Source organism: Chrysemys picta, chromosome 5, assembly GCF_011386835.1.
Source record: "Chrysemys picta bellii isolate R12L10 chromosome 5, ASM1138683v2, whole genome shotgun sequence".
NCBI lineage: Eukaryota > Metazoa > Chordata > Testudines > Emydidae > Chrysemys > Chrysemys picta.
In genome coordinates this window covers 119,186,275-119,211,697 of record NC_088795.1, presented here as the reverse complement: position 1 = coordinate 119,211,697, position 25,423 = coordinate 119,186,275, and the positions used below count along the sequence as shown (strand labels likewise).

General features: G+C 40.9%; 1 protein-coding gene across 7 annotated transcripts in view; it reads right to left on the bottom strand.

Moving 5' to 3' along the window:
- The window catches only part of KIAA0232 (KIAA0232 ortholog), a 112,201-nt gene that overhangs the window by 56,623 nt on the left and 30,155 nt on the right, over positions 1-25,423 (bottom strand). For 2 of the 7 annotated variants that reach the window (XM_065597093.1, XM_065597094.1), the window contains exons 2-3: positions 21,700-22,203; positions 20,482-20,575 (exon numbers count right to left, since the gene is read on the bottom strand). The exons of 2 other annotated variants lie outside the window; for them this stretch is intronic. In XM_065597093.1, the coding sequence (XP_065453165.1) occupies positions 20,482-20,575; positions 21,700-21,752 (147 nt within the window). In that variant the 5' untranslated portion in view covers positions 21,753-22,203. The remainder of the gene's footprint in view (positions 1-20,481; positions 20,576-21,699; positions 22,204-25,423) is intronic. 3 more of the 7 variants (XM_008170188.4, XM_005300282.5, XM_065597091.1) reach the window with 2 other exon arrangements.

The window sequence follows — 25,423 nt, the reverse complement described above, 5'->3', positions numbered from 1 at the left end:
TTAGATTTTCAGAAAGCCTTTGACAAGGTCCCTCACCAAAGGCTCTTAAGCAAAGTAAGATGTCATGAGATAAGAGGGAAGGTCCTCTCATGGATTGGTAACTGGTTAAAAGTTAGGAAACAAAGGGTAGGAATAAATGGTCAGTTTTCAGAATGGAGGGAGATAAATAGCAGTGTTCCCCAGGGGTCTGTACTGGGACCAGTCCTATTCAACATATTCATAAATGATCTGGAAAAAGGGGTAAACAGTGAGGTGGCAAAATTTGCAGATAACTATCTTGAATAGTTTTGTAAGTCCCAGGCAGACTGCAAAGAGCTACAAAAGGATCTCTCAAAACTAGGTGACTGGGCAACAAAATGGCAGAAGAAATTCCATGTTGATAAATGCAAAGTAATGCACCTTGGAAAACATAATCCCAACTATACGTATAAAATGATGGGGTCTAAATTAACTGCATCTAGTTAGCAACCAGGCAAGAGTTGTAGACCAAGCTGGATGAGCAAGCATCTCAGAGAGGTGATTAAGAAAAAGCAGAAAAGCCTACAAGGAATGGAAGATGGGCGTGATCAGCAAGGAAATCTACCTTATTGAAGTCAGAACATGTAGGGATAAGGTTAGAAAGGCCAAAAGCCATGTACAGTTGGACCTTGCAAAGGGAATTAAACCAATAGTAAAAGGTTCTATAGCCATATAAATAAGAAGAAAACAACTAAAGAAATGGGACTGCTAAACACGGAGGATGGAGCAGAGGTTAAGAATAATCTAGGCATGTCCCAATATCTAAACAAATACTTTGCCTCAGTCTTTAATAAGGCTAATGGGGAGCTTAGGGATAATGGTAGGATAACAAATGGGAATGAGGATATGGAGGTAGATATTACCACATCTGAGGTAGAAGCCAAACTCGAACAGCTTAATGGGACGAAATCAGAAGACCCAGATAATCTTCATCCAAGAATATTAAAGGAACTGGCACATGAAATTGCAAGCCCATTAGCAAGAAGTTTTAATGAATCTGTAAACTCAGGGGTTGTAACGTATGACTGGAGAATTGCTAACATAGTTCCTATCTTTAAGAAAGCGAAAAAAAGTGATCCGGACAACTACAGGCCTGTCAGTTTGACATCTGTAGTATACAAGGTCTTGGAAAAAATTTTGAAGGAAAAAGTAGTCAAGGACATTGAGATCAATGGTAATTGGGACAAAATACAACATGGTTTTACAAAAGGTAGATCGTGCCAAACCAACCTGATCTCCTTCTTTGAGACGGTAACAGATTTTTTAGATAAAGGAAACGCAGTGGATCTAATTTACCTCGATTTCAGTAAGGCATTTGATACAGTTCCACCTGGGGAATTATTAGCTAAATTGGAAAAGATGGGATCAATATGAAAATTGAAAGGTGGATAAGGAACTGGTTAAAGGGGAAACTACAACGAGTCGTACTGAAAGGTGAATTGTCAGGCTGGAGGGAGGTTACTAGTGGAGTTCCTCAGGGATTGGTCTTGGGACCAGTCTTGTTTAATCTTTTTATTACTAACCTTGGCACAAAAAGTGGGAATGCTAATAAAGTTTGCAGATGACACAAAGCTGGGAGGTATTGCCAATACAGAGAAGGACCGGGATATCATACAGGAAGATCTGGATGACCTTGTAAACTGGAGTAATAGTAATAGGATGAAATTTGATAGTGCAAAGTGCAAGGTCATGCATTTAGGGATTAATAACAAGAACTATTGTTATAAGCTGGGGAGGCATCAGTTGGAAGTAACAGAGGAGGAGAAGGACCTCGGAGTATTGGTTGATCACAGGAGGACTATGAGCCGCCAATGTGATATGGCCGTGAAAAAAGCTAATGTGGTCTTGGGATGCATCAGGTGAGGTATTTCCAGTAGAGATAAGGAAGTGTTAGTACCGTTATACAAGGCACTGGTGAGACCTCATCTGGAATACTGTGTGCAGTACTGGTCTCCCATGTTTAAGAAGGATGAATTCAAACTGGAACAGATTCAGAGAAGGGCTACTAGGATGATCCAAGGAATGGAAAACCTGTCATATGAAAGGAGACTCAAAGCGCTTGGCTTGTGTAGCCTAACCAAAAGAAGGCTGAGAGGAGATATGATTGCTCTCTATAAATATATCAGAGGACTAAGTACCAGGGAGGGAGAGGAATTATTTAAGCTCAGTACCAATGCGGGCCCAAGAACAAATGGATATAAACTGGCCATCAGGAAGCTTAGACTTGAAATTAGACGAAGGTTTCTAACCATCAGAGGAGTGAAGTTCTGGAACAACCTTCCATGGGGAGTAGTGGGGGAAAAGACATATCTGGCTTCAAGACTAAGCTTGATAAGTTTATGGAGGGGATGATATAATGGGATAGTCTAATTTTGGCAATTAATTAGTCTTTGACTAAATATGCCCAATGGCCTGTGATGGGATGTTAGATGAGGTGGGATCTGAGTTACTACAGAGAATTCTTTCCTGGGTGTCTGGCTGGTGAGTCTTGCCCACATGCTCAGGGTTTAGCTGATTGCCATATTTGGGGTCGGGAAGGAATTTTCCTCCAGGGCAGATTGGCAGACGCCCTGGGGGGGTTTTCGCCTTCCGCTGCAGCGTGGGGCACAGGTCACTTGCTGGAAGATTCTCTGCACCTTGAACTTTAAACCATGATTTGAGGACTTCAATGGCTCAGACACAGGTTTGATACAGGAGTGGGTAGGTGAGATTCTGTGGCCTGCATTGTGAAGGAGGTCAGACTAGATTATCATAATGGTCCCTTTTGATCTTAAAGTCTATGATTCTATGAAAGATTTTGGAGTCATTGTGGATAGTTCTCTGAAAACAGCCACTCTATGTGCAGAGGCAGTCAAAAAATAAAAAATAAAATAAATAGAATGTTGGGAATCATTAAGAAAGGGATAGATAATAAGACAGAAAATATCATATTGTCTCTATATAAATCCATGGTCCACCCACATCTTGAACACTGCATGCAGATGTGGTCACCCCATCTCAGAAAAGATACATTGGAATTGGAAAAGGTTCAGAAAAGAACAACAAAGATGATTAGGGGTATGGAACGGTTACCATATGAGGAGAGATTAATAAGACTGGGACTTTTCAGTTTGGAAAAGAGACAACTAAGGGGGGATATGACAGAGGTCTATGAAATCATGACTGGTGTGAAGAAAGTACATAAGGAAGTGTTATTTACTCATCATATAAGAACTAGGGGTCACCCAATGAAATTAATAGGCAGCAGGTTTAAAACAAACAAAAGGAAGTATTTTTTCACACAATGCACAGTCAACCTGTGGAATTCTTTGCCAGAGGATGTTGTGAAGGCCAAGACTATAACAGGGTTCAAAAAAGAACTAGATAAGTTCATGGAAGATAGTTCCATCCTGGCAAGGGTGGTGTCTCTAAACCTTTTTTTGGCCAGAAGCTGGGAATGGGCGACAGGAGATGGATCACTTGATGATTACCTGTTCATTCCCTCTGGCATTGGCCACTGTCGGAAGACAGGATACTGAGCTAGATGGACCTTTGGTCTGACCCAGTATGTTCTTATGATTCCTATGCCAATACTTTACAGGAAACCAACTTCAAATACCCATCCACTGTTCAGCCAGGAAGAGAACAGTGGACCATTCAAGTTAATGGGAAAACACTGAAACAACTTGAAAATGTAAAGAAAATCATAGTCTTGGAAAACTAAGAAAGAAGAGAATTCTTCCCACTCTGAATAACTATGAGTCGAAAAGACATTTTAAAAACAGGCTTGGGTCTGGGTTTTTAATCCAAAAAACTGAGGACCAACATCTAAGCAGGGTATAGTCTGTGAAACAGTGGATCCCCTATAGGACAGAGGGGCCATTGGGAAACTGTGCAGAGGCAATGGGTAACTTGTATTAGAAAAGTGAATTTAGGTAACGTACAAGTGTAAAGCCCAAGTTTTTATGTCTATTTTCTGTGTAACTTGTATGTGTTTGCTTTTCCTTACTATTTCATCTTTGATTCTATGCTTTTTCTATTAAGTATTTTTTTTTTTACTTTTACCCCAAACCGGTTTCTGTTGTGCAAACTGTGAGGAGTGTATCCCAAAAATGAACTGATACTGGGGAGGGAGGGAGCGGCTTTTTCACACCTTCAGGGATGATGAGCCTGCCAGGAGAATTAGGTTGGTGGAAGCTAGGGTGAGATCTTAATGGTCTTAAGTTTGCTACTGGTATTAGTGTCTGAGCCATAGCAAGAAGACACTCAGGGTTACAAGGCAGGGGCTGACAGAACCCTTACTGGTCAGGGTGAGCCCCAAAATGTCACAAAGGAAGGACGGTCTATTTTGCAAATGAAAAAAGTCACTCCACCCTTACTCAAATCTGCTGTTTGCTCAAATATAATTACTTCCATTAAAAAGTAAAAACTGTTACAAAAATGTTAAAGTTGAACACTCAAAAGTCAAGAAAAAAGTCAAAAATAAGGTTTCATGGGGACCCTTAATTCTACACTCTTGTATAGCAATGTGGTCTAATCACCTCATCACACAGTATTTATCAAATATAGTAGATAATGTTTTCACCTCTCTTAGATATATATTCCCAATCTGTGATAATTACATCAGTAACTTAAATTAAAATTAATTATACAGATGTTAAATGTCTCAAAAACAAACATGGAAAATTCAGAATTATGGTTAAACTTAAAAGAAAGCCAAACATTTTGAGGTATAGAAATTCACAGTTACGTACCACAAACCACCTTAACTCTGCCTTGTAGTGACAGCATAAAGCAATCAGGACGATTAAAGTTTCTGATTAAATTGAAATAATTTCTGAAGATAGATTTTTTCATCCTCATCTCCATGGGGAAATTTTTCTTGTTTTTCTTACATTAAAAATGTCATGCATGAACCCTCTATATTCCCCTGAACTCATGCACACACCCCAGATGCCCCAACCCTCTTCCACTCATTACATTCTTCAACATGGATGTTTATTCACACAATTTCCTTCCCTCCCTGTTGGGCAGATTGAGTGCAATTAATATTTTTGACAAAAACATTTAGGATTAATGGTCATTTTTTGCTGTTATTTTTAATAACAAAGATTTTCTTTCTGCAAAGGCTGGCACACATCTTCCGCAGAGAAACCCAAAGAACTGGTGGCTTTCAAAATGCCTACCACTTTCCATTCCTCTTAATGGAACTGAGGCTAGGGACTGCCCTCACACAGGAGGCCGTCTTTCAAATTGCCACACCTCTCCCATATTTCCAAACTGGAATGAAGACAACCAACTCTCAGGGAAGATAATTGTCTCCTATGCTATCAGGAGGCAGAAAGAAACAAAAGTGAAGGCAGTAGCCATCTTTGGAAAGGGCAGGTTATGGTCTCAGTTCTATTAAGAACAAAAGGAAACTACTCCCATTTTGACAGAGGGACGTTTTTGGAGAGTTTCTCAAAAGGAGAACCCTATTCATCTGTCTCTGCCTAAGCAGATACTTTTGGTTCTAAAGAACAACAGGAGGGAAAAATTACCAATAATTCCTATAAAAAAAAAAAAAAAAAAAAAAAACCTTTTTCTAATGTATGCACAACATTTCAGTAAGTATTAACTATATGAGAAGTCTGAACAGTCTGAGTTATTCCATTATTAACATCGTTAACAGAAAAAAAAAACATTTTAGGCCACTGAAAAGTTTCTGAGAAAGCCCATTTTTAATTAATTTTAACTAACAAAACATTTATTGAAGTAACTTATAAATTCTTAGAAAATTCATGTTATACTCAATAAGTACTGAAATTTTGGAACTAATATGTTAATTTTTATACATAGTAAAGAAGCTGAATTCCTGCTTTAAGTACAACACTCAACTCAATCTTAAATATGGAGCTGCAATTGGTACCTCCCTAATATCAACAGATTGAGTACCCAAGGTTACAGAAACAAATAGCAACTTGTAAAAAAACAAAACAAAACAAAAAACCTTCATTCTATATAGCCTATGCATTCCAGCAAATTTTCATTATTACTCCATGTTATACTTAATTTATAAAGTATTGTGCAATAATAATTAGTGGCTGTCAAGGCTGCTTCCCCACTTTGAACTTTAGGGTACAAATGTGGGGGCCTGCATGAAAACGTCTAAGCTTAACTACCAGCTTAGATCTGGTCGCTGCCACCACTCCCAAAGCTAATTCCCTTCCCTGGGTAGCCTTGAGACACTCTTCACCAATGCCCTGGTGAATACAGATCCAAACCCCTTGGATTTTAAGACAAGGAGAAATTAACCATCCCCCGCCTTCCTCCCACCAACTCCTGGTGGATCAAGATCCAACCCCCTTGGATCTAAAAACAAGGAAAAATCAATCAGGTTCTTAAAAAGAAGGCTGTTAATTAAAGAAAAAAGTAAAAATCATCTCTGTAAAATCAGGATGGAAAATAACTTTACAGGGTAATCAAACTTAAAGAGCTCAGAGGACCCCCCTCTAACCTTAGGTTCAAAGTTACAGCAAACAGAGATAAACACTCTAGCAAAAGGTACATTTACAAGTTGAGAAAACAAAGATAAACTAACACGCCTTGCCTGGCTGTTTACTTACACGTTTGAAATATGAGAGACTTGTTCAGAAAGATTTGGAGAACCTGGATTGATGTCTGGTCCTTCTCAGTCCCAAGAGCGTACAACTTCCCAAACAAAAGCCTTCCCCCGCCCCGCCCAAGATTTGAAAGTATCTTGTCCCCTTATTGGTCCTTTGGGTCAGGTGTCAGCCAGGTTACCTGAGCTTCTTAACCCTTTACAGGTAAAAGGATTTTGGAGTCTCTGGCCAGGAGGGATTTTATAGTACTGTACACAGGAGAGCTGTTACCCTTCCCTTTATAGTTATGACAGTGGCATATTTTTCATATGTGCTTTTCATCTCTAGCATATGCAGCACTAAAAAAAAAAAAAAAAAAAAAAAAAATACTACTGTTTACCTAAGGTTGTAGAAAAAAAATCGTTCTATTTACAAGATAGAATATAGTCCTTCATTACATCATAAATACTAATTCATATGCACAGGAGTGCAGAGTAAAGAGTGTTCGACCTTAACTTTGTCACTTTCTGACATTTGAACACAATGATTTTTTATGGAGATTCCTACTTTTTGAAAGAACAAGTAATTCCCTAACATGGAAATGTTTTGCCAGACAATACCTTTCCACCTTATCAGAGACAATAACTTTTGTGGAACTGCAGATTTATATTGCTCTACCCTCAGTCGCCGTACCTCTTGCTCCAACACAGGCATTGTCTCTATCCCAGCACTCTAGACAAGATGCAGAGTTTGTTATGGAAACTCTGCCCCCATCACATATTATTTTCCAATGGAATCAGGCTCCCCAATGCTTCAAATGGGAATTTTAATGCACTCAACACAGAGTTTTCAGTATTGAAAACACACAATCTCAATTTCTCAATGCATAACTAAGTTTGCCACCTCCTAAGACAGACACTTCACAAAACAAAAGTGTACAAAATGCATTACATATGCAAGAAGTAAACTTTTAAAGGCTTAATACTCTCAAATCAAAATTCACATTTACCAGACCTGAAGAAGAGCTCTGTTGAGCTCAAAAGCTTGTCCGTTTCACCAACGGAAGTTGGTCCAATCAAAGATATTACCTCACCCACAAGAGCACTCAGTCAACACTTGGCAGGGAAACTGTCTTTCCACACAAAGCCATTTTGGACACCAGACACATTTTTTAAAAATAACGTATAAGATATTTTTAAATAATGAAGAAAAATACTTTCTGTCCCTCTCCAATTTTTGTTTGCAAACACACTGGAACCATTTTGAATTAAAAAAAAAAAAAACGACACCCTTGGGGTGCCAGGCAATTCATCTAATATAAAATTTACAGCTCAGAATGAGATACACTCCTCTAGAAAGTCCTCTCTGCCCTCCAAGTCTTTTAAGTAGATTAAAATGGAGCACTGATCAGTAAGATCTGTTAGTATAGGAATAGCACCAGAATGGATTGATTTAAATCAAAGTTTCTTATTTGCTGATTTAAATCATGATTAAATTCAAATGCAAAAAAAAATTATTAAAATAAATGAATTTCTTTTCCTAAAGAAAGTTTGATTCCAGTTGCACGGTATAATTTGATATTTCTGTTTTGCTACCCAGGAGGATACATTATGTCTACACACAGTCATTTAAGCAATTACATAACTTAATATACATTTATTTAGTGTCTTATTTGTTATTTTTTGTTAGAAAATGGTGAATGATGCATTTCTTGTCTACTAAACTATTATAATTTTTTTTTGCTCATGATTTATGTAAAGCTGCATTTGGACAGAAATTGGAATTAAAATGCATAAAATTAGTATTTTAAAATTGTTTTTTATTAAATAAAACTACTTTAAATGTGCTGGATACATACAATTGTTTATCAAAATATAAAATTAATTTATTCAACCATAGAAGTTTTTACTGTATTCAGTAAATTGAACTGATTGTTCCTGGTCACCTATGTTCTTCAAAATTTTAGAACTAGAAGATACTAACTTCACACATAGTTCTTATTCAGACTGAAAGAGAAAAACAAGCTTTCCTGCTATTTTTTAATGTTCCAATTACTTTCTTAACTTTGAATAAACAAGTATTGAACTGAATTATTGGAATAAACTGAAATTGAGAAAATATTCTCTCTGCACCTGCAGAAGAGGCTACTGCAGTCAAAAGCTGGTTCCAAATGCTTAGCCAGTGACTTTCACCAGTTGAGTGAACTGATTCTCTTTAAAACTTTAGCAGTAAACATGTACTGCCTGGACATTAATCTATTAAAATAATTTAACTTTAATATAGTAAATGTAGGCCTTAATCTAGGTGATCATAATCTGATTTTTTTTCATCTCTTTTCATTTTTTTAAAAAAACATCCATTTTTATCCAGCCTAAATTGCACTCATGTATCAGTAAGTGATTAAAAGATAGGAAACAAAGGGTAGAAATAAATAGACAGTTTTCACAATGGACAAAGGTAAATATAGCAAATATATACTGTTCAATATATTCATATATGATCAGAAAAAAGAGGTAAACAATAAGGTGGCAAAGTTTGCAGACAATACTGAATTATTTAAGCTAGTTAAATGAAAAGCTGACTGCAAAGGGATCTCACTAAACTGGGTGACTGAGCAACAAAATGGCAGATGAAATTCAATGCTGATAAATGCAAAGTAATGCACATTGGAAAACATAATCCCACCTATACATATAAAATGATGAGGTCTAAATTAGCTGTTACCACTCAAGGAAAAGATCTTGAAGTCATTGTGGATAGTTCTCTGAAAACATCTACTCAATGTGCAGCGGCAGTCAAAAAAAATCTAAACGGAATGTTAGGAACCATTAGAAAAGGGATACAAAATAAAACAGAAAATATCATAATGCCACTACATAAATCCATGATACACCCACACCTTGAATACTGCATACATTTCAGGTTGCCCTATTTCAAAAAAGATATACGGGAATTGGAAAAGATACAGTGAAGGGTAACAATACGCTACAGCTTACATACGTAGAGGAATTAAAAAGACTGGGACTGTTCATCTTAGAAAAGAAAATGTCTAAGGAGGGATCTGACAGAGGGCTATAAAATGATGAATGGTGTGGAGAAAGCAAATAAGGAAGTGTTATTTATTCAGTCAATAACACAAGAACCAGGGGTCACACAATGAAATTAATGGGCAGTCGGTTTAAAACAAAAACAAAAAGTACTTCTCACAAACGCACAGTCAACCTGTAGAACTCATTGCCAGGAGATGATGTGCCGGCCAAAAGTATAATTGGGTTTGAAAAGGGATTAGTTAAGTTCATGGAGGATAGGTCCATCAATGACTATTAGCCAAGACTGTCAAAGATACAACTTCATGCTTTTTGGGGATCCATAAACTCTGACTGCTAGAAGCTAGGACTGGATGACTCGATAAATTGCCCTGTTCAGTTCCTTCCCTCAGAAGCAGATGACACCGGCTACTGTCAGAAGACAGGATACTGGACTGATGAACCATTTACCTGACCCACTATGGTCATTCTTATGTTCACTAACCAGTGGGTACAAGATGGCTATTCTTAACTGATCAAGAAAGCGCAAAGCGGTGTTTATTCTTCTGTTGTCTCTCTATGGCCAAGTCTCTCTCCTGCTCACTTTCACCAAGGGACAGCAACACTGCCTCCCACTGCTGTCTTAGCAAGCACTTGCATTCCACGCTACCCTCCCTGATTTGGTCCTCAGTAAGTACACCATGAGACTACCTTTACTCTAGTTTTTAAACTAAGTATTCATAACAGCATGACTCATTTATACAGAGCTGAAGAAATAGCACTTCATAATAACGGTTACTTTGAAATTAGAGTTTATATAACTTTGCACTTTCATAGTACCATTCATTAGAAGATCTCAGAGCACTTTACAAAGTCACGTATTATTCCCATTTTACAGATGGACGAGGGGAAAAAAAAAACACACAGAAATACAGCAATGATAAAGCCCAAATTTTCATGTTAGCCTCGATTTTTTGGGTACCCAATTTTAGAAATCTAACCTTCAATTTTCAAGAGGTGCCCCATACACCCAATACTGAAGCCAATGGGAGCTGTAGCAGTCAGCACCTCTGAAAATCAGGACTTGTGTATCTGAATTAGGCAGCCCAATTTCCACTTTCCAATGTCCCATTTTAACCACCAGAAACCTCTTAGTAACTGGACAACTTTACAGTGGGAAATTTAACTTTGTATAAAATGTTGAATGTGCCAAGTTTTGTGGAAGGTACAGAAGCAAGGTCTTAAAAATGGGACAACTTAGTGTTACCATAGCCAATCTTATAATTCATATACTTTATCACTCTTAACAGGTCTGCCAAAACCTTGTAATTCTTTATGTTCCAGCAATTCCGATGCTTTGGAGTACTTAAAAAAAATTCAATCCTCAATAAACCAACATACAGATATAGTGTTAAACCCCTTGCAATCCATATAAATAAAGGTTTCTAATTAATGGGTGTGACAGTTTTTTAAGTTGCAAGACTCTGCCAAATCAAGGGTATAAGAGTAGCAAAACCTTCCAGCAGCACTAATGATTTGCTGGAGCAAGAGACAAAAAAACGAGTCTGGCAGTGGTTAACAAAGAGGGAAGGAGGAGGAGGGAGGGAAGATGAGTCAGCAGCTACAGATATCCATTTTGAGGAACAGAGCAGAAAGTGGCACCTTGTGTTGGGCCTATGTAAAGGAATGAGTTTATGTTTGTTTTAAGGTTCTTTGTCTATATAGTTCAAACAAACATTTTGAATTATGTAGATTATAGTTACATCTCATGTATCTGGAAGCTGCACAAGTCACAATGACTCTGTTCTCACTGACTTGCAGCAGAATTCCTGCAAGGTATTATAAATCCATAATTCACACTATTTATCCGGTGAAACAAAACAAATTCCGCTTGTCTTGATCTTTCCAGTATGAAGTTATATGACTAGTAAAACTAACCAAGTGTTACAAAAACTAATATTGAGAGAGTAAATTGACTCTCCTGCTAAATAAAGGCAGAAATTTTACAGAACTGTTGGGTGAATAGTCATTTACTCAGGTATAGCAAACAGATTGGATTCTGCCTCCATAGCAGAACTCAAAAGAACAGAACCGGACTTAACAGCTTGGTAAACATATTAATGTAATGGAGAAACTACATCAATGCAGTGCTATGGTTGAGAATTTAAATTAATAAAATAAATATGTCAAAAGGAAATTCAGAGCAACGGATCCCATGGAAACCATAACTCACCCCTCTGCATTTAAGTACAGATAAAGATTGTACTAATTAGTTATCTCACTGTACATACATATTGAACTATCAAAGGATGTTCACAGATAGTGAATGCCACAGGTCAAGATGATCTTAGTCAATATTGCTTTTAGAGTTACTAATGAAACTTCAAAGATGGTGTCCTTCTAGGATGACATTTTCTATGCTTATCTCAGCCCAGAAGGAAACATTCCTTATCTTCAAAGAAACGGAGTCACAGGCAAGATCTGGAAGGATTCTCACTCTGGGCCTCATGCCTCCAGTACAAGTCACTTGGAGAACTCCCATGGTTTTGGATTCTTGGCCCACTAAAAACACCTGTAGGTGGCTCAAAGGCACTGCTCAACAGAGCATGCTCCAGCCACAAGCAACTCAGGGTCAATTTCTATCAAGAGCAAAAAGTAATCATACCCATTACCTCCTAAATGCACAAAACATATGCACATTTTTTCCTTAGATTCCAACTTAGGAATCCATATAAAAGAGGTTGCCCAGATGGCAAACCAAGAACATATCACACCTCCTATAGAAAAAAATCCCCAGACATTTAAGACACACAAAGATTCCTGTAAGTAATTTTTCCTCTTCTAGAAAGGGGCAAGGGGGTATCACCACATGGAAGTATGAGTCCTGTAAGGCAAGGGCAGCATACCAATCTCCAGGGAAGGGATAACGGAAGCGAGGGTGACCATCCTGAACTTGATTGTCTTGATGAAATAGTTCAGCTTTCATGGATCTAGAATGGACCAGACACCATAAGATTTCTTTGGGATCAGAAAGTACCAGGAATAAAAGCCTTTTCCTGTTTTGGTGAGGAACTTCTATTGTTCCCAATTCTAGAAGAGACTGAACTTCCTGAAGAAACACCACCTTGTGAGAAGGGTCCCCGAAAATACAGGGAGAAGGTGTATTGGGAATGGGAAGGGAAGACCTTCTCTAAGGGCTTGTCTTCACTACCAGGGAGATCGACAATGCTGCAATCAATGCGGGGGTGTTGATTTAGCAAGTCTAGTGAAGACTCGCTAAATCAACAGCAGAGCGCTGTCCGAACAACTACGGTACTCAAGCTCCCCGAGAAGAGTAAGGTAAGTCAACCGTAGAGCATCTCCAATCCATGCAGCACAGTGAAGATAGCAGGGTAAGTCTGGAGGAGGTCTGGAATAAGTTTGTGGCCTAAACAGTTTCCTCTTTGTAACTGGCGCATAAACTCTTAACAAACGAATTATTGCAGGAGAGTCCAAGTGTCATCTGTTTTAGTAGAATATAGTTTGGGATCTCAAAATTTAAGTTTTCTATTGTGTTCTGCATGAAGATTGCAGTGACTATGGAACACAAGGCTGTATAACAGGGGTGTCTGTTACTACCCAAAGGGATGTACGAGCTGTAAAATATCCCTCGGAAACCAAAGCTAAAAACTATTCCTTATATGCCTCTGGCAACTTGTCAGCAAATTTAAAAACTGCAGAGAAATTAAATAAAACTATATTTTGACACAAGAGGCTGATAATTAGTTAATCATTTGAAGAGTAGCAGTGGAATAAACCTTTCAGCTGTAGGAATCCAGCCTTTTAAATTCCTTATCCAGAAGAGTGGCCTTATGGTGGGATTGATGGGACTGCTCATTAGAAGCTGTGACCACCGAAGAATGAACAGCCCACATGCTTGGCTGTAGGAGGTACAGAGGTTAGTGTGTGCAGGAGAGTTTTCAGTGGCTTCATTGATGGGAAGCCGAGTCCTTCCTGAGGCAGGAGCTTGATCAATTGGTCCTTCAGCCCTCATCTAGATTGCACCAATCATAACGTCTTCCATTCCTCTCTTATCCTGGCCTTCCTTCTCCCTGTGCAACCATGCCTTTTCATGATAAAATCTTCCCATCTCTTTGGGGGTTGGCCGAGTGGTTGTTTCAGTTCCCATGGATACCACTCAGTAACAGCTGCAGTCCACTGATTTCCACTCTGCTGTCTCATCACTTCATTGGGGACTCGGTCACAGATTGAAATCTCCAGAATTCTTCTTTCCATCGTCCTCTCTGTGACAAACGATCTTCGTCAGCGCCCATTTTTGCAGCCGTACCACATTGCCGGCAGTACTATTGAGTTGAAAAGGTTGGCATGTGTTGCCTTGTTGATTTTTCCTTGGAGAACATCCTTGATAGAATTGAATGCGCGCCAACCAGCTTTCTTTCTTCACAAGAATTTGCCTTCGTGATCGTGGTGCACATATGGAAAATATCTAGGAGAATGTGCAGATTCTTGTGCACAAGTTCCACCTGCACCTCTAGAGAAGTGGCCACACTCCTCATGAGAATCTGAAAACCTATGAAGTCCTCTCGGGAGAAAAGGACTCTGGAGTTACAGCTACACATGGTGAAGATGAAGAAAGATGATGAGGAAGGTAAGGTTTCCTCCATTAATTCTCCCTCCTCCATGGGGTCCAGAGGGTTGAGGGATGGTAATAGGATGTCAAGTAGAGGTTTCCAGTCGCAGGGGAGTAGGATACTTCCTCCTAGAGCATGAGCATGACCATGATGGAGGTCTACAGTCTCTTGGAGCAGCCCAATACCACTAAGGTCAGAGAGGCTACTGCATAGGTTGAGCCATCTATGACGGGGACCCCATGCCAGGACTTCCCTATAAAATAGCCAGTCCTGACCTTTAGATCTCAGTGTTCAAAGATCTGTAAGATGATCTAAACAATCGCAATGGCAAGACAAATTCCTCACTTTCAGAGTCAGGAGAAGAAATATAAGCCTCCTTAGAATAGGGAGCAACAGTTACCATTTGGGTTCTAGGTAGTCTGGCTATGGGAAACACATTAAGCTCCAAAGAAAGTGAGAGTGAGGGTGCACAGAAGGCTGGCAAACTCTAACAGAGTTGAAATGGACTGGAGTGGCTGCATCAATGGAGCTGAGGACTCCGTCATTGGTTGCATAAAAGGAGAGTCCAGTCAGGAACAGCAAAAGAGATCCTTGAGGACAAGTAGGCTCATTGAATGGAAGGCACTTCAGGTAAGTGTACCAACAGTACGGGTGGAGCGAAAGAGGGACCGGCCCGGGTGAAGAGCTGGAATTGACAGTGCTGCCTCAGAAAGGACTGACGAGTGTTTGAATTTGTGAACCTTACATTGGCACCTGAGGGCTTACCAGATTTTCTGCATAAAGTCCAAGACTTCTTGCTTTTGTCAGCATCAGAATGCATAGAGCGATTCAGTGAGCCTGACAGTGAAGAGAAAGTGTGACATTTGTCACCAGACTTGTGCTTCGAGTCAGAAGTAGTTGTAGGGGGACTCCTGGTTGATCCTGAGTCCCCTGCATCATGGTGGGGGCTTGACTCAGGATGCATCACCTCTTTCAAAGGTGAAGTTCAAGATGAAAGTCCCTCTTTTTTAGTCCTCGTGGGGAAAGAGGTTTGTCCCTCACATGGCCCTCACCCAGACAAATCAAGCATCTCTTGTATCTATCTGTGACAGGAAAAATGGCCCTGCACATGGCACACTACTTAATTCCCAGGGATTTCTTCATAATAAATCCTCCAGGTAACTACTAAAACTAAAACAATAACTATGCTCAAAGTTCTGAAAATTGCTTATCGAAGCAAATACAACTTGTATCTCAGTGGGTGAGAAGGAACTTAGGCTACATCTACACTTCACACCTTAAGGCTTCCTGCGTAGCGTCTCTATGCCAGTGGAAGAGAGCTCTCTCGCCAGCATAATTAAACCAGCCCTAATAAGCGGCAGTTGTATGTCAGCCAGAGACCCACTCCAGCTGACATAGCACTGTCCATACCGGCGCTTTTGTTGGTGAAACTTATGTCAGGCAGGGGTGTGGTTTTTTCACAACTCTCACCGACAAAAAATTGCCAACAAAAGCGCTAGTGTAGACAAAGCCTTAAAGGGAGGTGGTGACCATGTCCCTTTTATGCCTTCTCCTGAGAGCATGAAGAGATGATCCTGGGGGAATTCTGCACCACTGTGCAAGCGCACAATTAATGTCCCCCACAGATTTTTCCTCCCCTGCAGAATAATTGATTGTTCTGGGAAGCCATGAGAGGGGTCATGCTGCAATTACACCTTTCACCCACCAGGGGCGGATGTGGTGCTAGAAAAGAGGGCAGCCAGCTGTGGAGAGGGAGAGGGCAGAAGCTGCCTTCCTCACAGCACCCTGCCCACAGGGCCAGGTGGAGGCAGCATGGAATATCGGGAGACGGACAGAGTGAGGCACATGGGGCTGCTGCAGCGAGGGACAGACTGGGGCTGAGGTATAGGAGCTAGTGATGTGACATTCAACCAGGGACTGAATGGGAGCGGGGGTGCAGGGACACATGGGGACAGGAGCACAGGTGCCTGACTGAATGGGAGAGGGGTCAGCCAGGGTCTGCATGGAGGAGGCACCCCAATTCTCTAACAATCCTTACTCCCCTGCCCTCCCAAAAATCAAAACTGTTCCTTACTTCTCCCACCCATAACAAACTGCCCCCCAGATTCATTCCCAGACTCCTTCCCAGCAATTACTTCCCTCTCCCTCCATTCCTCCCGACTCACTGCTTCTGAGGCATGCGAGAAATATGTTTCCGTATTGTAGTTTAAATGAGTTATTAGTCAAAGTTCTGTATTAATATGCCAAATAAGGAATCTATATGTCAAAAGCCAGTTCCTGAATCATTTTTGTTGTCTGTACTGTTACAGGGAAGAGACAGAGCCTGCCTTCTTCACAGCAGGTCAGGTCAGGAGACTGGGGCTATGGGGAGACAGACAGCGTGGGGTGCTGGGGAGGTCAGACAGTAGCTCATAAGGGTTAGTGAGGGAGGATACACTGGGGCAGGCACTGAATGGGAGTGGAGGCACAGGGCCACAGTGGGCCGGAGGTACAGGGCCACATGATGATGGGGGAGGGGTGCAGATCTACATAGGGATGGGAAGTGTCTGGGTGGGGGCATAGACAGATGGGGACAGGGAGGGGATACAGAACCACAAAGGGACAGGGGAGAGGGTGCAGGGCCACATAGGGAAAGGGGGAGGGGGTGGAGGGACACATGTGGACGGGGGTGCAAGGACACATGGGGTGCAGGAACACATGGGGATGGGGCAGATGTGCCTGACTGAATGGGAGAAGCTAGGGGTCAGCCAGGGTCTGCATGGGGGAAGCTCCCTAACAATCCCTCCCCGCCACCTCCCCCCCCCCAAAAAAAACCCCGTTCCATACTTTTCCCACCCATCCCCAACAACCATCCAAGTTCACACCTAGGTTCCTTCCCAGCAATTTACTTCCCTCTCCCTCAACTTCTCCATTACCCCTAACTCCCCCAAGCCTTAACACTGCTTCTGAGGTTCTGTATTGTAGTTTAAATGAATTATTACTCAGTTCTGTATTAGTATGCCTAGTAAGGAATCTATGTCAAAAAACATTTCTTGAATCTTTTGTATTGTCTGAATTGTTACAGACATACTTGCTGACTGGTATTTTGAAATAAATAACCAAAAAGAATTGAAACTGGTCTGATTATATTGTGCTGTTTTGACAAATAAAATACACAGAATTTTAAAATATTGTGCACAAAATTTTTTTTTTTTTTGGCGCAGAATTCCCCCAGGAATAATAGGCACACAAAACTTACAGTGGAATGTATATGTGCACAATCACTTGAAGGAAAACAGATGCTTATCCAATTTAAGAAAAGGTTGTGTGGGATAGAGGGCAGAAGCATCACAAAGGCTCCTTATAAGGATCAAAGTGGAAGGAGTTGTACTCTTTCAAGCTTTGTCCACTTGAGATATATTCACAAGTAGATTATACAGATGTTAACTAGTTGGTGTGCTGGGCAAGGCGGATTTTAGCTACCCTCTCTTTGGTGGGGGGTTGGAGGAGGGTTTATAGGCACCTATATAACACTAAGCCCCAAATATCGGGACATCTGGTCACCCTAAACCCCATACACTCAGGAGAGAAGCATTACCAAGTGTGAAATGCTAGTTTACCACAAAAGGTGCCATCTCCTGCCCAATAAAAGGCCTGTATACACCAGACAAAGACTTTGTTGATTGCTCCTTCCGCACCAATGAAGTTGGGACTTCCCCCAGCGTTCAAAGTGTGATTGGATGAGGATTTGTGGAAGTGAATAAAATCCCTGACCAGAAGGAACTGGATCACTATGCTGCTTGGAATTTGGAGTGGGCACTATTTCTAAGCCTAAGCAAGAGATCCCCATACTGCTTAACTTGGATTACACCTAAAGACATATAAAGCTTGCACATTACACCAGCTTCTATTAACCTTTTGAAACTTAAGACTAGCTCATTTGTGTATGTTTACCTCGTAAATAACTCATTTCCCCCCCCTAGTTAATAAAGCTTTAGTTAGGTTAACATAGGATTAGTGTGATGGATCCCCACACACTGACCCTGAGAGGGTAAATTAGGCCCAATTAACTACCCAGGCTGCACCTGCAGCAGAAGCCAGGGAGCAGGGATTGACTGGAAGCAGGCTCAGCTGGGCAGGAACAGTCAGGCCTGTATAAAGCCCAGGAGCTGAGAGCAGAATCATAGAATCATAGAATATCAGAGTTGGAAGGGACCTCAAGAGGTTATCTAGTCCAACCCCCTGCTCAAAGCAGGACCAATTCCCAGCTAAATCATCCCAGCCAGGGCTTTGTCAAGCCGGGCCTTAAAAACGTCCAAGGAAGGAGACTCCACCACCTCCCTAGGTAACGCATTCCAGTGTTTCACCACCCTCCTAGTGAAATAGTTTTTCCTGATATCCAACCTGGACCTCCCCCACTGCAACTTGAGACCATTGCTCCTTGTTCTGTCGTCTGCCACCACTGAGAACAGCCGAGCTCCATCCTCTTTGGAACCCCCCTTCAGGTAGTTGAAGGCTGCTATCAAATCCCCCCTCATTCTTCTCTTCTGGAGACTAAACAATCCCAGTTCCCTCAGCCTCTCCTCATAAGTCATGTGCTCCAGACCCCTAATCATTTTTGTTGCCCTCCGCTGGACTCTTTCCAATTTTTCCACATCCTTCTTGTAGTGTGGGGCCCAAAACTGGACACAGTATTCCAGATGAGGCCTCACCAATGTCGAATAAAGGGGAACGATCACGTCCCTCGATCTGCTGAAGTCTCACTTTGTGGGAGAAAGGAGGTGTGTCTGGGGCTAGAGCAAGTAACCTGGGAGGGGGTGTTTGGGCTGGGAAACCCAGAGAAGAGGGAGAGCCAGGAAGGTAGGAAAAGGCTCAAGGGAAAAGCAGTGAGGTCTGGGGTAGGTCAAACCTTGCCTGCTCATGAGAGGCCCCTGAGCCAGGACCTGAAGTAGAGGGTGGGCTGTGGTCCCCGTACCAGCTGCTGACAAAGTGACACTGCGGAGGCAATGAGCAGAAACACTGCCTGAGTCCATTTGCCAAGCAGGAATTTGATAGCTGAAAGGGGGAAAACACAGATAGTGACCTGGCTGGAGGGCCAATTCACGAAGGGGAGACTGCGGTTCCTGGAGCAAGAGGACGACAGGAGAGGAACCACCAGAGGGGGGCATAGCACCTAGCAAAGCTAATCCCCAGGATGGCCAGGAGGAGGTGCCACAAAGTGAATGGACCCCCTGACAATTGGCTGCAAGAATTAGCTCTCTCACCAAAGACAAGCTACAATTCACGTGGTGTAAGTGACTGATCCTTTGAGGCTGGGAGAAACCTGAATATTGTGATTTTTGGTGTAAGGGACCATCTATTACAAAGACAGGCTTGCCTGGGTGGTAAGATAGACCAGAGTTTCCAAGGGGACTGTCTGCAACTCCTTGTTAAGGCTGTTATAGTGCAAGAGGAGTTCACACTTGACACTTGGTTGGTGAAATCCAAGTATAACACAACCAGTTTGGGGTTTGTGCCCTGATTTGTAACCTAATTTTGAGGTTGGCACCCATTTGTGAGCCACTCCAGATAACCTGAGAGCATTCAGATGGCTCCTGTGCTCTATTCCTCCCCTGTGGTTCATTAGATCCTAGTGTTAGATTAGGGGGCACAGGTTGAGGATTTAAAAAGTGGCAGCATTCTTCCAAGCTCTGCTCACAACCCAAGCTGTACCTAGTTGAGGCACCAAAATGAAAAATCATTCACAGTAAGTTGTACAGATCTTCAAATTACGATTATCCTGCTTTTTGCAAGCTCTGATAAATAATGAATAATTTTGACACTTCATCATCATTATGGAGGTGCCTGGTAGCAACTGTATAGTTAGGCTTGTGTTTCAAAGTGGGCTTAAAATGGGGCATAAATCTGTATTTTCCTCTAACAGTAGGTGGCAGTCTCCTGTGAGATTTCAGAGTGTTAAATTTTAGGCCCTTTGAATTTTCTGTGCAGCTTTTGTTGGTTAGAAATTGGATTCTGGTTGAACTATTTCCTTGGCACTCAGACAATGTATCCTGAGCAGAACTGGTTCAATACACAGAGCTTTTTTGTTTGGTTGGGTTTTTTTTTTTTTTTTTTTGGGGGGGGGGGGAAGGAAGGGTATTAACTGAATTTCAGGTCATTTTTGGCTGCTATAATTCATAAGCAAGAATTTATGCACCAAGAGATATGCATATTATGTGCAAGTGTACTGTGCATAACAGAAAAGGTTTTAAAGCAAAGACACAAGACCTTATGTGCAGCAGCAGCTCCTTGTGCATAAAATCTTTGGCAGGGGCTGTCTTTAGACTCCCTCCACAGGTCCAAATCCCTGCACCTGCTTAAGCTTAAAAAATACAAACGAACAAAAAACCCCACCAGTGGGAAATACATAAAAAACTTTCATTTTGATTTTTAGACTTGCTATCACACACTGTACCTACTAAACTCAAAACCACCCCCATGGATATGACAAGTTAAGCCATCTGATAATACCTCATACTTTTCCACCCAGAAGCACATCCCTTACCATCATCACAACTACCTTATAGCATGAACCACACACCACAACCTAATCCCTGCCTCGTGGATGCCAGCTTTCTATCACACCATTTACCAAGCCACCTCTCTTCTCTCTCCCCATACCCACCACAACCAACACACCATTACACCTAATATTATTAGGAAGGAGTAGTTGGATAATGGAGGGTGGAAAAGGAAAGGTTGTGGGCAAAATTAAGGTTGCAGTGCATCGTCTGTGATGCCCCACAGTTGACAGTAAGTTTTGCGCCTGTGGGTGGAGGAACAGAAGTTATACATAGTGTTAGGCGGCTTAACTTTTCATTTCCTTGTTCTTGTGGATTTGAGTCATGAACGGAGCAACTATTTCACAGCCAGTTTTTTGTATATTCTTTATTAGGCTACACAGCCAACATCCCGTTAAATTAAATGCAGTTCATACCTCAGCTTTTTGTTTCAAGTTATCTGCAGACCTATAAACACAAAAACTAGACCCTACATATCCCCGATCCCATCATACAGTCTGGAGTAAAAGATTACATCCATCAGGAAAAGGGGTTACAAATTACCATGATCCAGCCCAATTTGACCCGTGTTGGCAAGGCTCTCTCAATTTATAGAAATCTCTACACCAAATTAGTGCAGCCAATGGATGTATGTCAAAGTTCTATTTTTATATTTCATGAAATACCAGTGTTGATTACAAAGGTCTAATTTCATAATGTAATAGAAGTCAGGAAGTGATAAAATTCTTTAATGCAGTATATCTGCTGTTACAGTAAGCTACCTACATCAAACTTAATTTTTCATCTAATCAAATCGGATCCTGTCATGGTTTTTCAATGATGAAATACATTTAAAACATCCAAACTGTATCCAATGTATAATACACAATACATAAGAGATACAAGCATCCATTTTCACTGGACAACATCTAAAATATGTAAATACCTGTTCCTGCAGGTCGTAGTCATAGCTATCATGCAGCAGAAGACTGAGGACATACCGAGTATATATCATGGCATCAATGCCACACTTCTCTAGCTCTTGTCCCAGCCAGGTCTGCACTGGGCCCAAAGCATGAAGCAGAGACATTTCAGAAACAGATACAGGGCCTGGATAAGAGCTTGAGGAGCTTTCAGATGGCAAACCATCCACAACAATTGTACAGATAGGGCGCATGAATCTAGGTGGTTGGCATCCTTATAACGTGAAGCATTTTCTGTAGTTGATATTCCGTCGATATCTGGAGGTGATTTTCACTCCAGTAAATAGGAGAGAGGCTTGACTTCTAGGACAATCATTTATATTTCCTGGCAGTTAGCCATCTAGAGACGAACATCACTCTTCAGGCATGACCAGTGAATAAACTAAATCCTACTAGCAAACACATATGAAGATGTGTTTTTCTACCTTAATTTCACATTGAGGCCAGATGCAAGTCCCCAGCAGGACCTATAAAGAGTAAAAAAAAAAATAAAAAAAGTTGTGATGTGTATCCATACAACAAACATGAACAGTGAGCAAACATTCAAGAATGCAGTCATTTACATGTTGCTTACTTCAAAATGACACACAGTAGTTATACTATTCTTATGAAATTTCAAGTTTCCAGGAAACTTTTCCAGCAACATTATTTAAACACCAACACACACACCACACCAGGAGAGGGGGGATAATAAGCACTTTACCAAGCAACTAACAACCAACTCATAGTATGAAGTTTATTTGCTTGACCTGGCTTTGTATGAAAGCTTCAATTTTATTATCATTGTTATCCCTTTAGAAATAGCACTTAGAGCAACAGCAACTCAGTTTTGGATTTTGGGAAACAGTTTTATTAATCAACCGACAGAAGACTGCTGAGCAGTTGAAATTCAGGGGTTCTTTCATTTATTTTATAAACAAAAGAGAAAGCTTTACCGTTCTGTAAACAGACATCATCCCTGTTGAGTTATATGGCCACGTGGTCTAACGATCAGTCACATCTCCTCAAAAAGATAACTCCCACTAACATACCAAGGTTCCTTTTCTGATCTATTCATAGATTTTGAGAAATAAGGACCATGGTAATCATTCAGACAGACCTCTAACACGACAGACTACAAGTCTTTCATTAATTAATTCCTCCTTCAAGTCCAATAGCTGTGGTTGAACTAGCAAGCATCACTTTTACCCTGGTGTACGCTACAGAAAGTTAGGTAGATGTAAGAACCTTATGTCAACGTAACTCCGTAAGCGTCTACACTACAATGTTGCTCCCACCAACGTAAGTTGCCAACTACACAGACTTAACTCCTCTTCTGCGAGAGGCATAGCACTTAGGTTGGTGTATGTAGGTCAACGCAGGGTCAGCCCCAGGCGATAGGGCTCCGGACTGTCAGTTAAAATTGCTGGAAATGCTCCTGGTGAGGAGGCACACTGCCAAGAGAATGGATTTAGTTACTGCAGTGGCTGTACGTCAATATAACTTAAGTTTACTTAATCTTGTAGTGTAGAGTTGCCATTGTAAAAATGTCCAATCTAGGTTTAAAGATTTCCAGGGATGAAGAATCCACTGAACCCACCACAATCCTGGGTAACTTGTTCCAAAGGATATGAGCCCCCCCCCCCTCCTTTTTTTAAAATTGTACCTTATTTTTAGTTTGAATTTGTCTAGTTTCCACTTCCAACCATTGGATCTTGTTATATCTTTGTTTGATTGAAGAGCCCTCTATCACCAAATTTGTGTTCCCATTAAGCTTCTCTTTGTTAAGCTAAATAGATTGAGCTCCTTGAGTCTCTCACTATATGGCATGTTTTCTAGTCTTTTTCAGACTAAGAACAAATTGCATTTAGTATTTCCCAACGTTGGCATAGTGTCTCAAATTCTAAGGCCAAAAGGGACCCTTGATCATCTCATCTTACCTACTGCATAACACAGGACATAGAACTTCCCAATTAAAAATATATATATATATACTTCCTAGAGCTCATATCTTTTACAAAAACATCCCATCTGGATTTAAAAATAGTCAGTGATGGAGAATCCACCATGATCCTTGGTAAATTGTTCCAGTGGTTAATTACTCTCATTGTTTTTACGCCTTATTTCCAGTCTGAATTTGTCTAGCTTCAACTTCCAGCAACTGGTATTACACCTTTCTTTGCTAGACTGAAATATCTTTTCCCCACGTAGGTTCTTGCATACTGATCAAGTCACCCCTTGTCTCCTCTTTGTTGAACTAAATAGATTGACCTTTGAGTCTATAAGGCAGTGGTTCTCAACCTGGGGTACATGTATTGCTGGGGGTAAGTCAATTCATCTAGATCAGTGTTTTTCAATCTGGAGGTTGCAGGACTAGTTTGTGGGGGTCACAAGTGCAGGGCCAACGTTAGGGGGTGGCAAGCAGGGCAACTGCCTCGGCTGCACGTCATAGGGGGCCCCATGAAACTGAGGCTATGGCTACACTAGAGAGATTTTAGCGACCCAGCTGTGCTGCTACCTCCGTGCCACTAAAAGCCGTGCAGTGTAGCTGCTGTTTGTCAGCAGGAGACAGCTTTCCTGCTGACAAAACGCTGTTCACACTGGCGCTTTGTGTCAGTAAAACTTTTGTCATTCGGGGGGGGGGGGGGGGGGAGGAGAATGTTTGCGGACAGAAGTTTTGCTGACAAAGTGCCAGTGTAGACATACCCTAAGATACACGCTTAGGCAATGGGGATAGGTCTCAGGCTTCACACTCCAGAAAGGGGTACAGTAGTCTGGAAAGGTTTTGAACCACAGGTATAAGGCATGCTTTCTAATCCTTTAATCTTTCTCATGTCCCGTCTCTGAACCCTCTCCAATTTTTCAATATCCTTCTTGAACTGTGGAAACCAGAACTGTGGAAACCAGAACTACCAGAAACAGTGTTTCAGTAGTGATCACATCAGTGCTAAATACAAAGGTAATATAACTTCTCTACTCCTTCTTAACATTTCCCTGTTTATGTATTCAAGGACTGCATTACCATTTTCGGCCACAGCACCACACTAGGAGCTCATGTTCAGCTGATTATCCCCCAGGACCTTTTTCAGAATCCCATATCATGTAGGTATGGCCTACTTTCTTTGTTCCTACATATTACATTTATGCAGTTACCTTTGTTAACCAAATTTGTAATCTCATCAAAAAATGAAAACAGGTTTATTAACATGACTTATTTTCCATAAAGGCATATTGATTGGCATGAATATTACCACCAAACTAATTCCTTGTTCACTGGATCCCGTATTAGCTTTTTCTAGGAATTATTTTGTTCACCATTGACATGAGAGTAACTGACCTATAATTATCCAGGTTATCCTGCTTGCCATTTTTGAAAATTAGCATTGTATTAGCCTTCTTGCACTCTTCTAGAAGTTCCAAGATTTATTATAAGTTAATATCAGTGGGTCAGAGATCTCCTCTGCTAGCTCTTTTAGGACTCTTGGGGATCAGTTCCTGACCTGCTGATTTAAAAATGTTTATCTCTCTTAGATCTTGTTTAATATCCTCCTTAGTTAAAAGTGAATTGAGAAGTTTATCATCCTCGTGTGATATTCGTACTTCAGAATTCTTTCCAAATAACAAATAGAAATATGTTTGAATGCTTCTGCATCATCAACAACAATTTTACTGTCTCCATCTACTAATGGACCTACACTATTGTTAGGA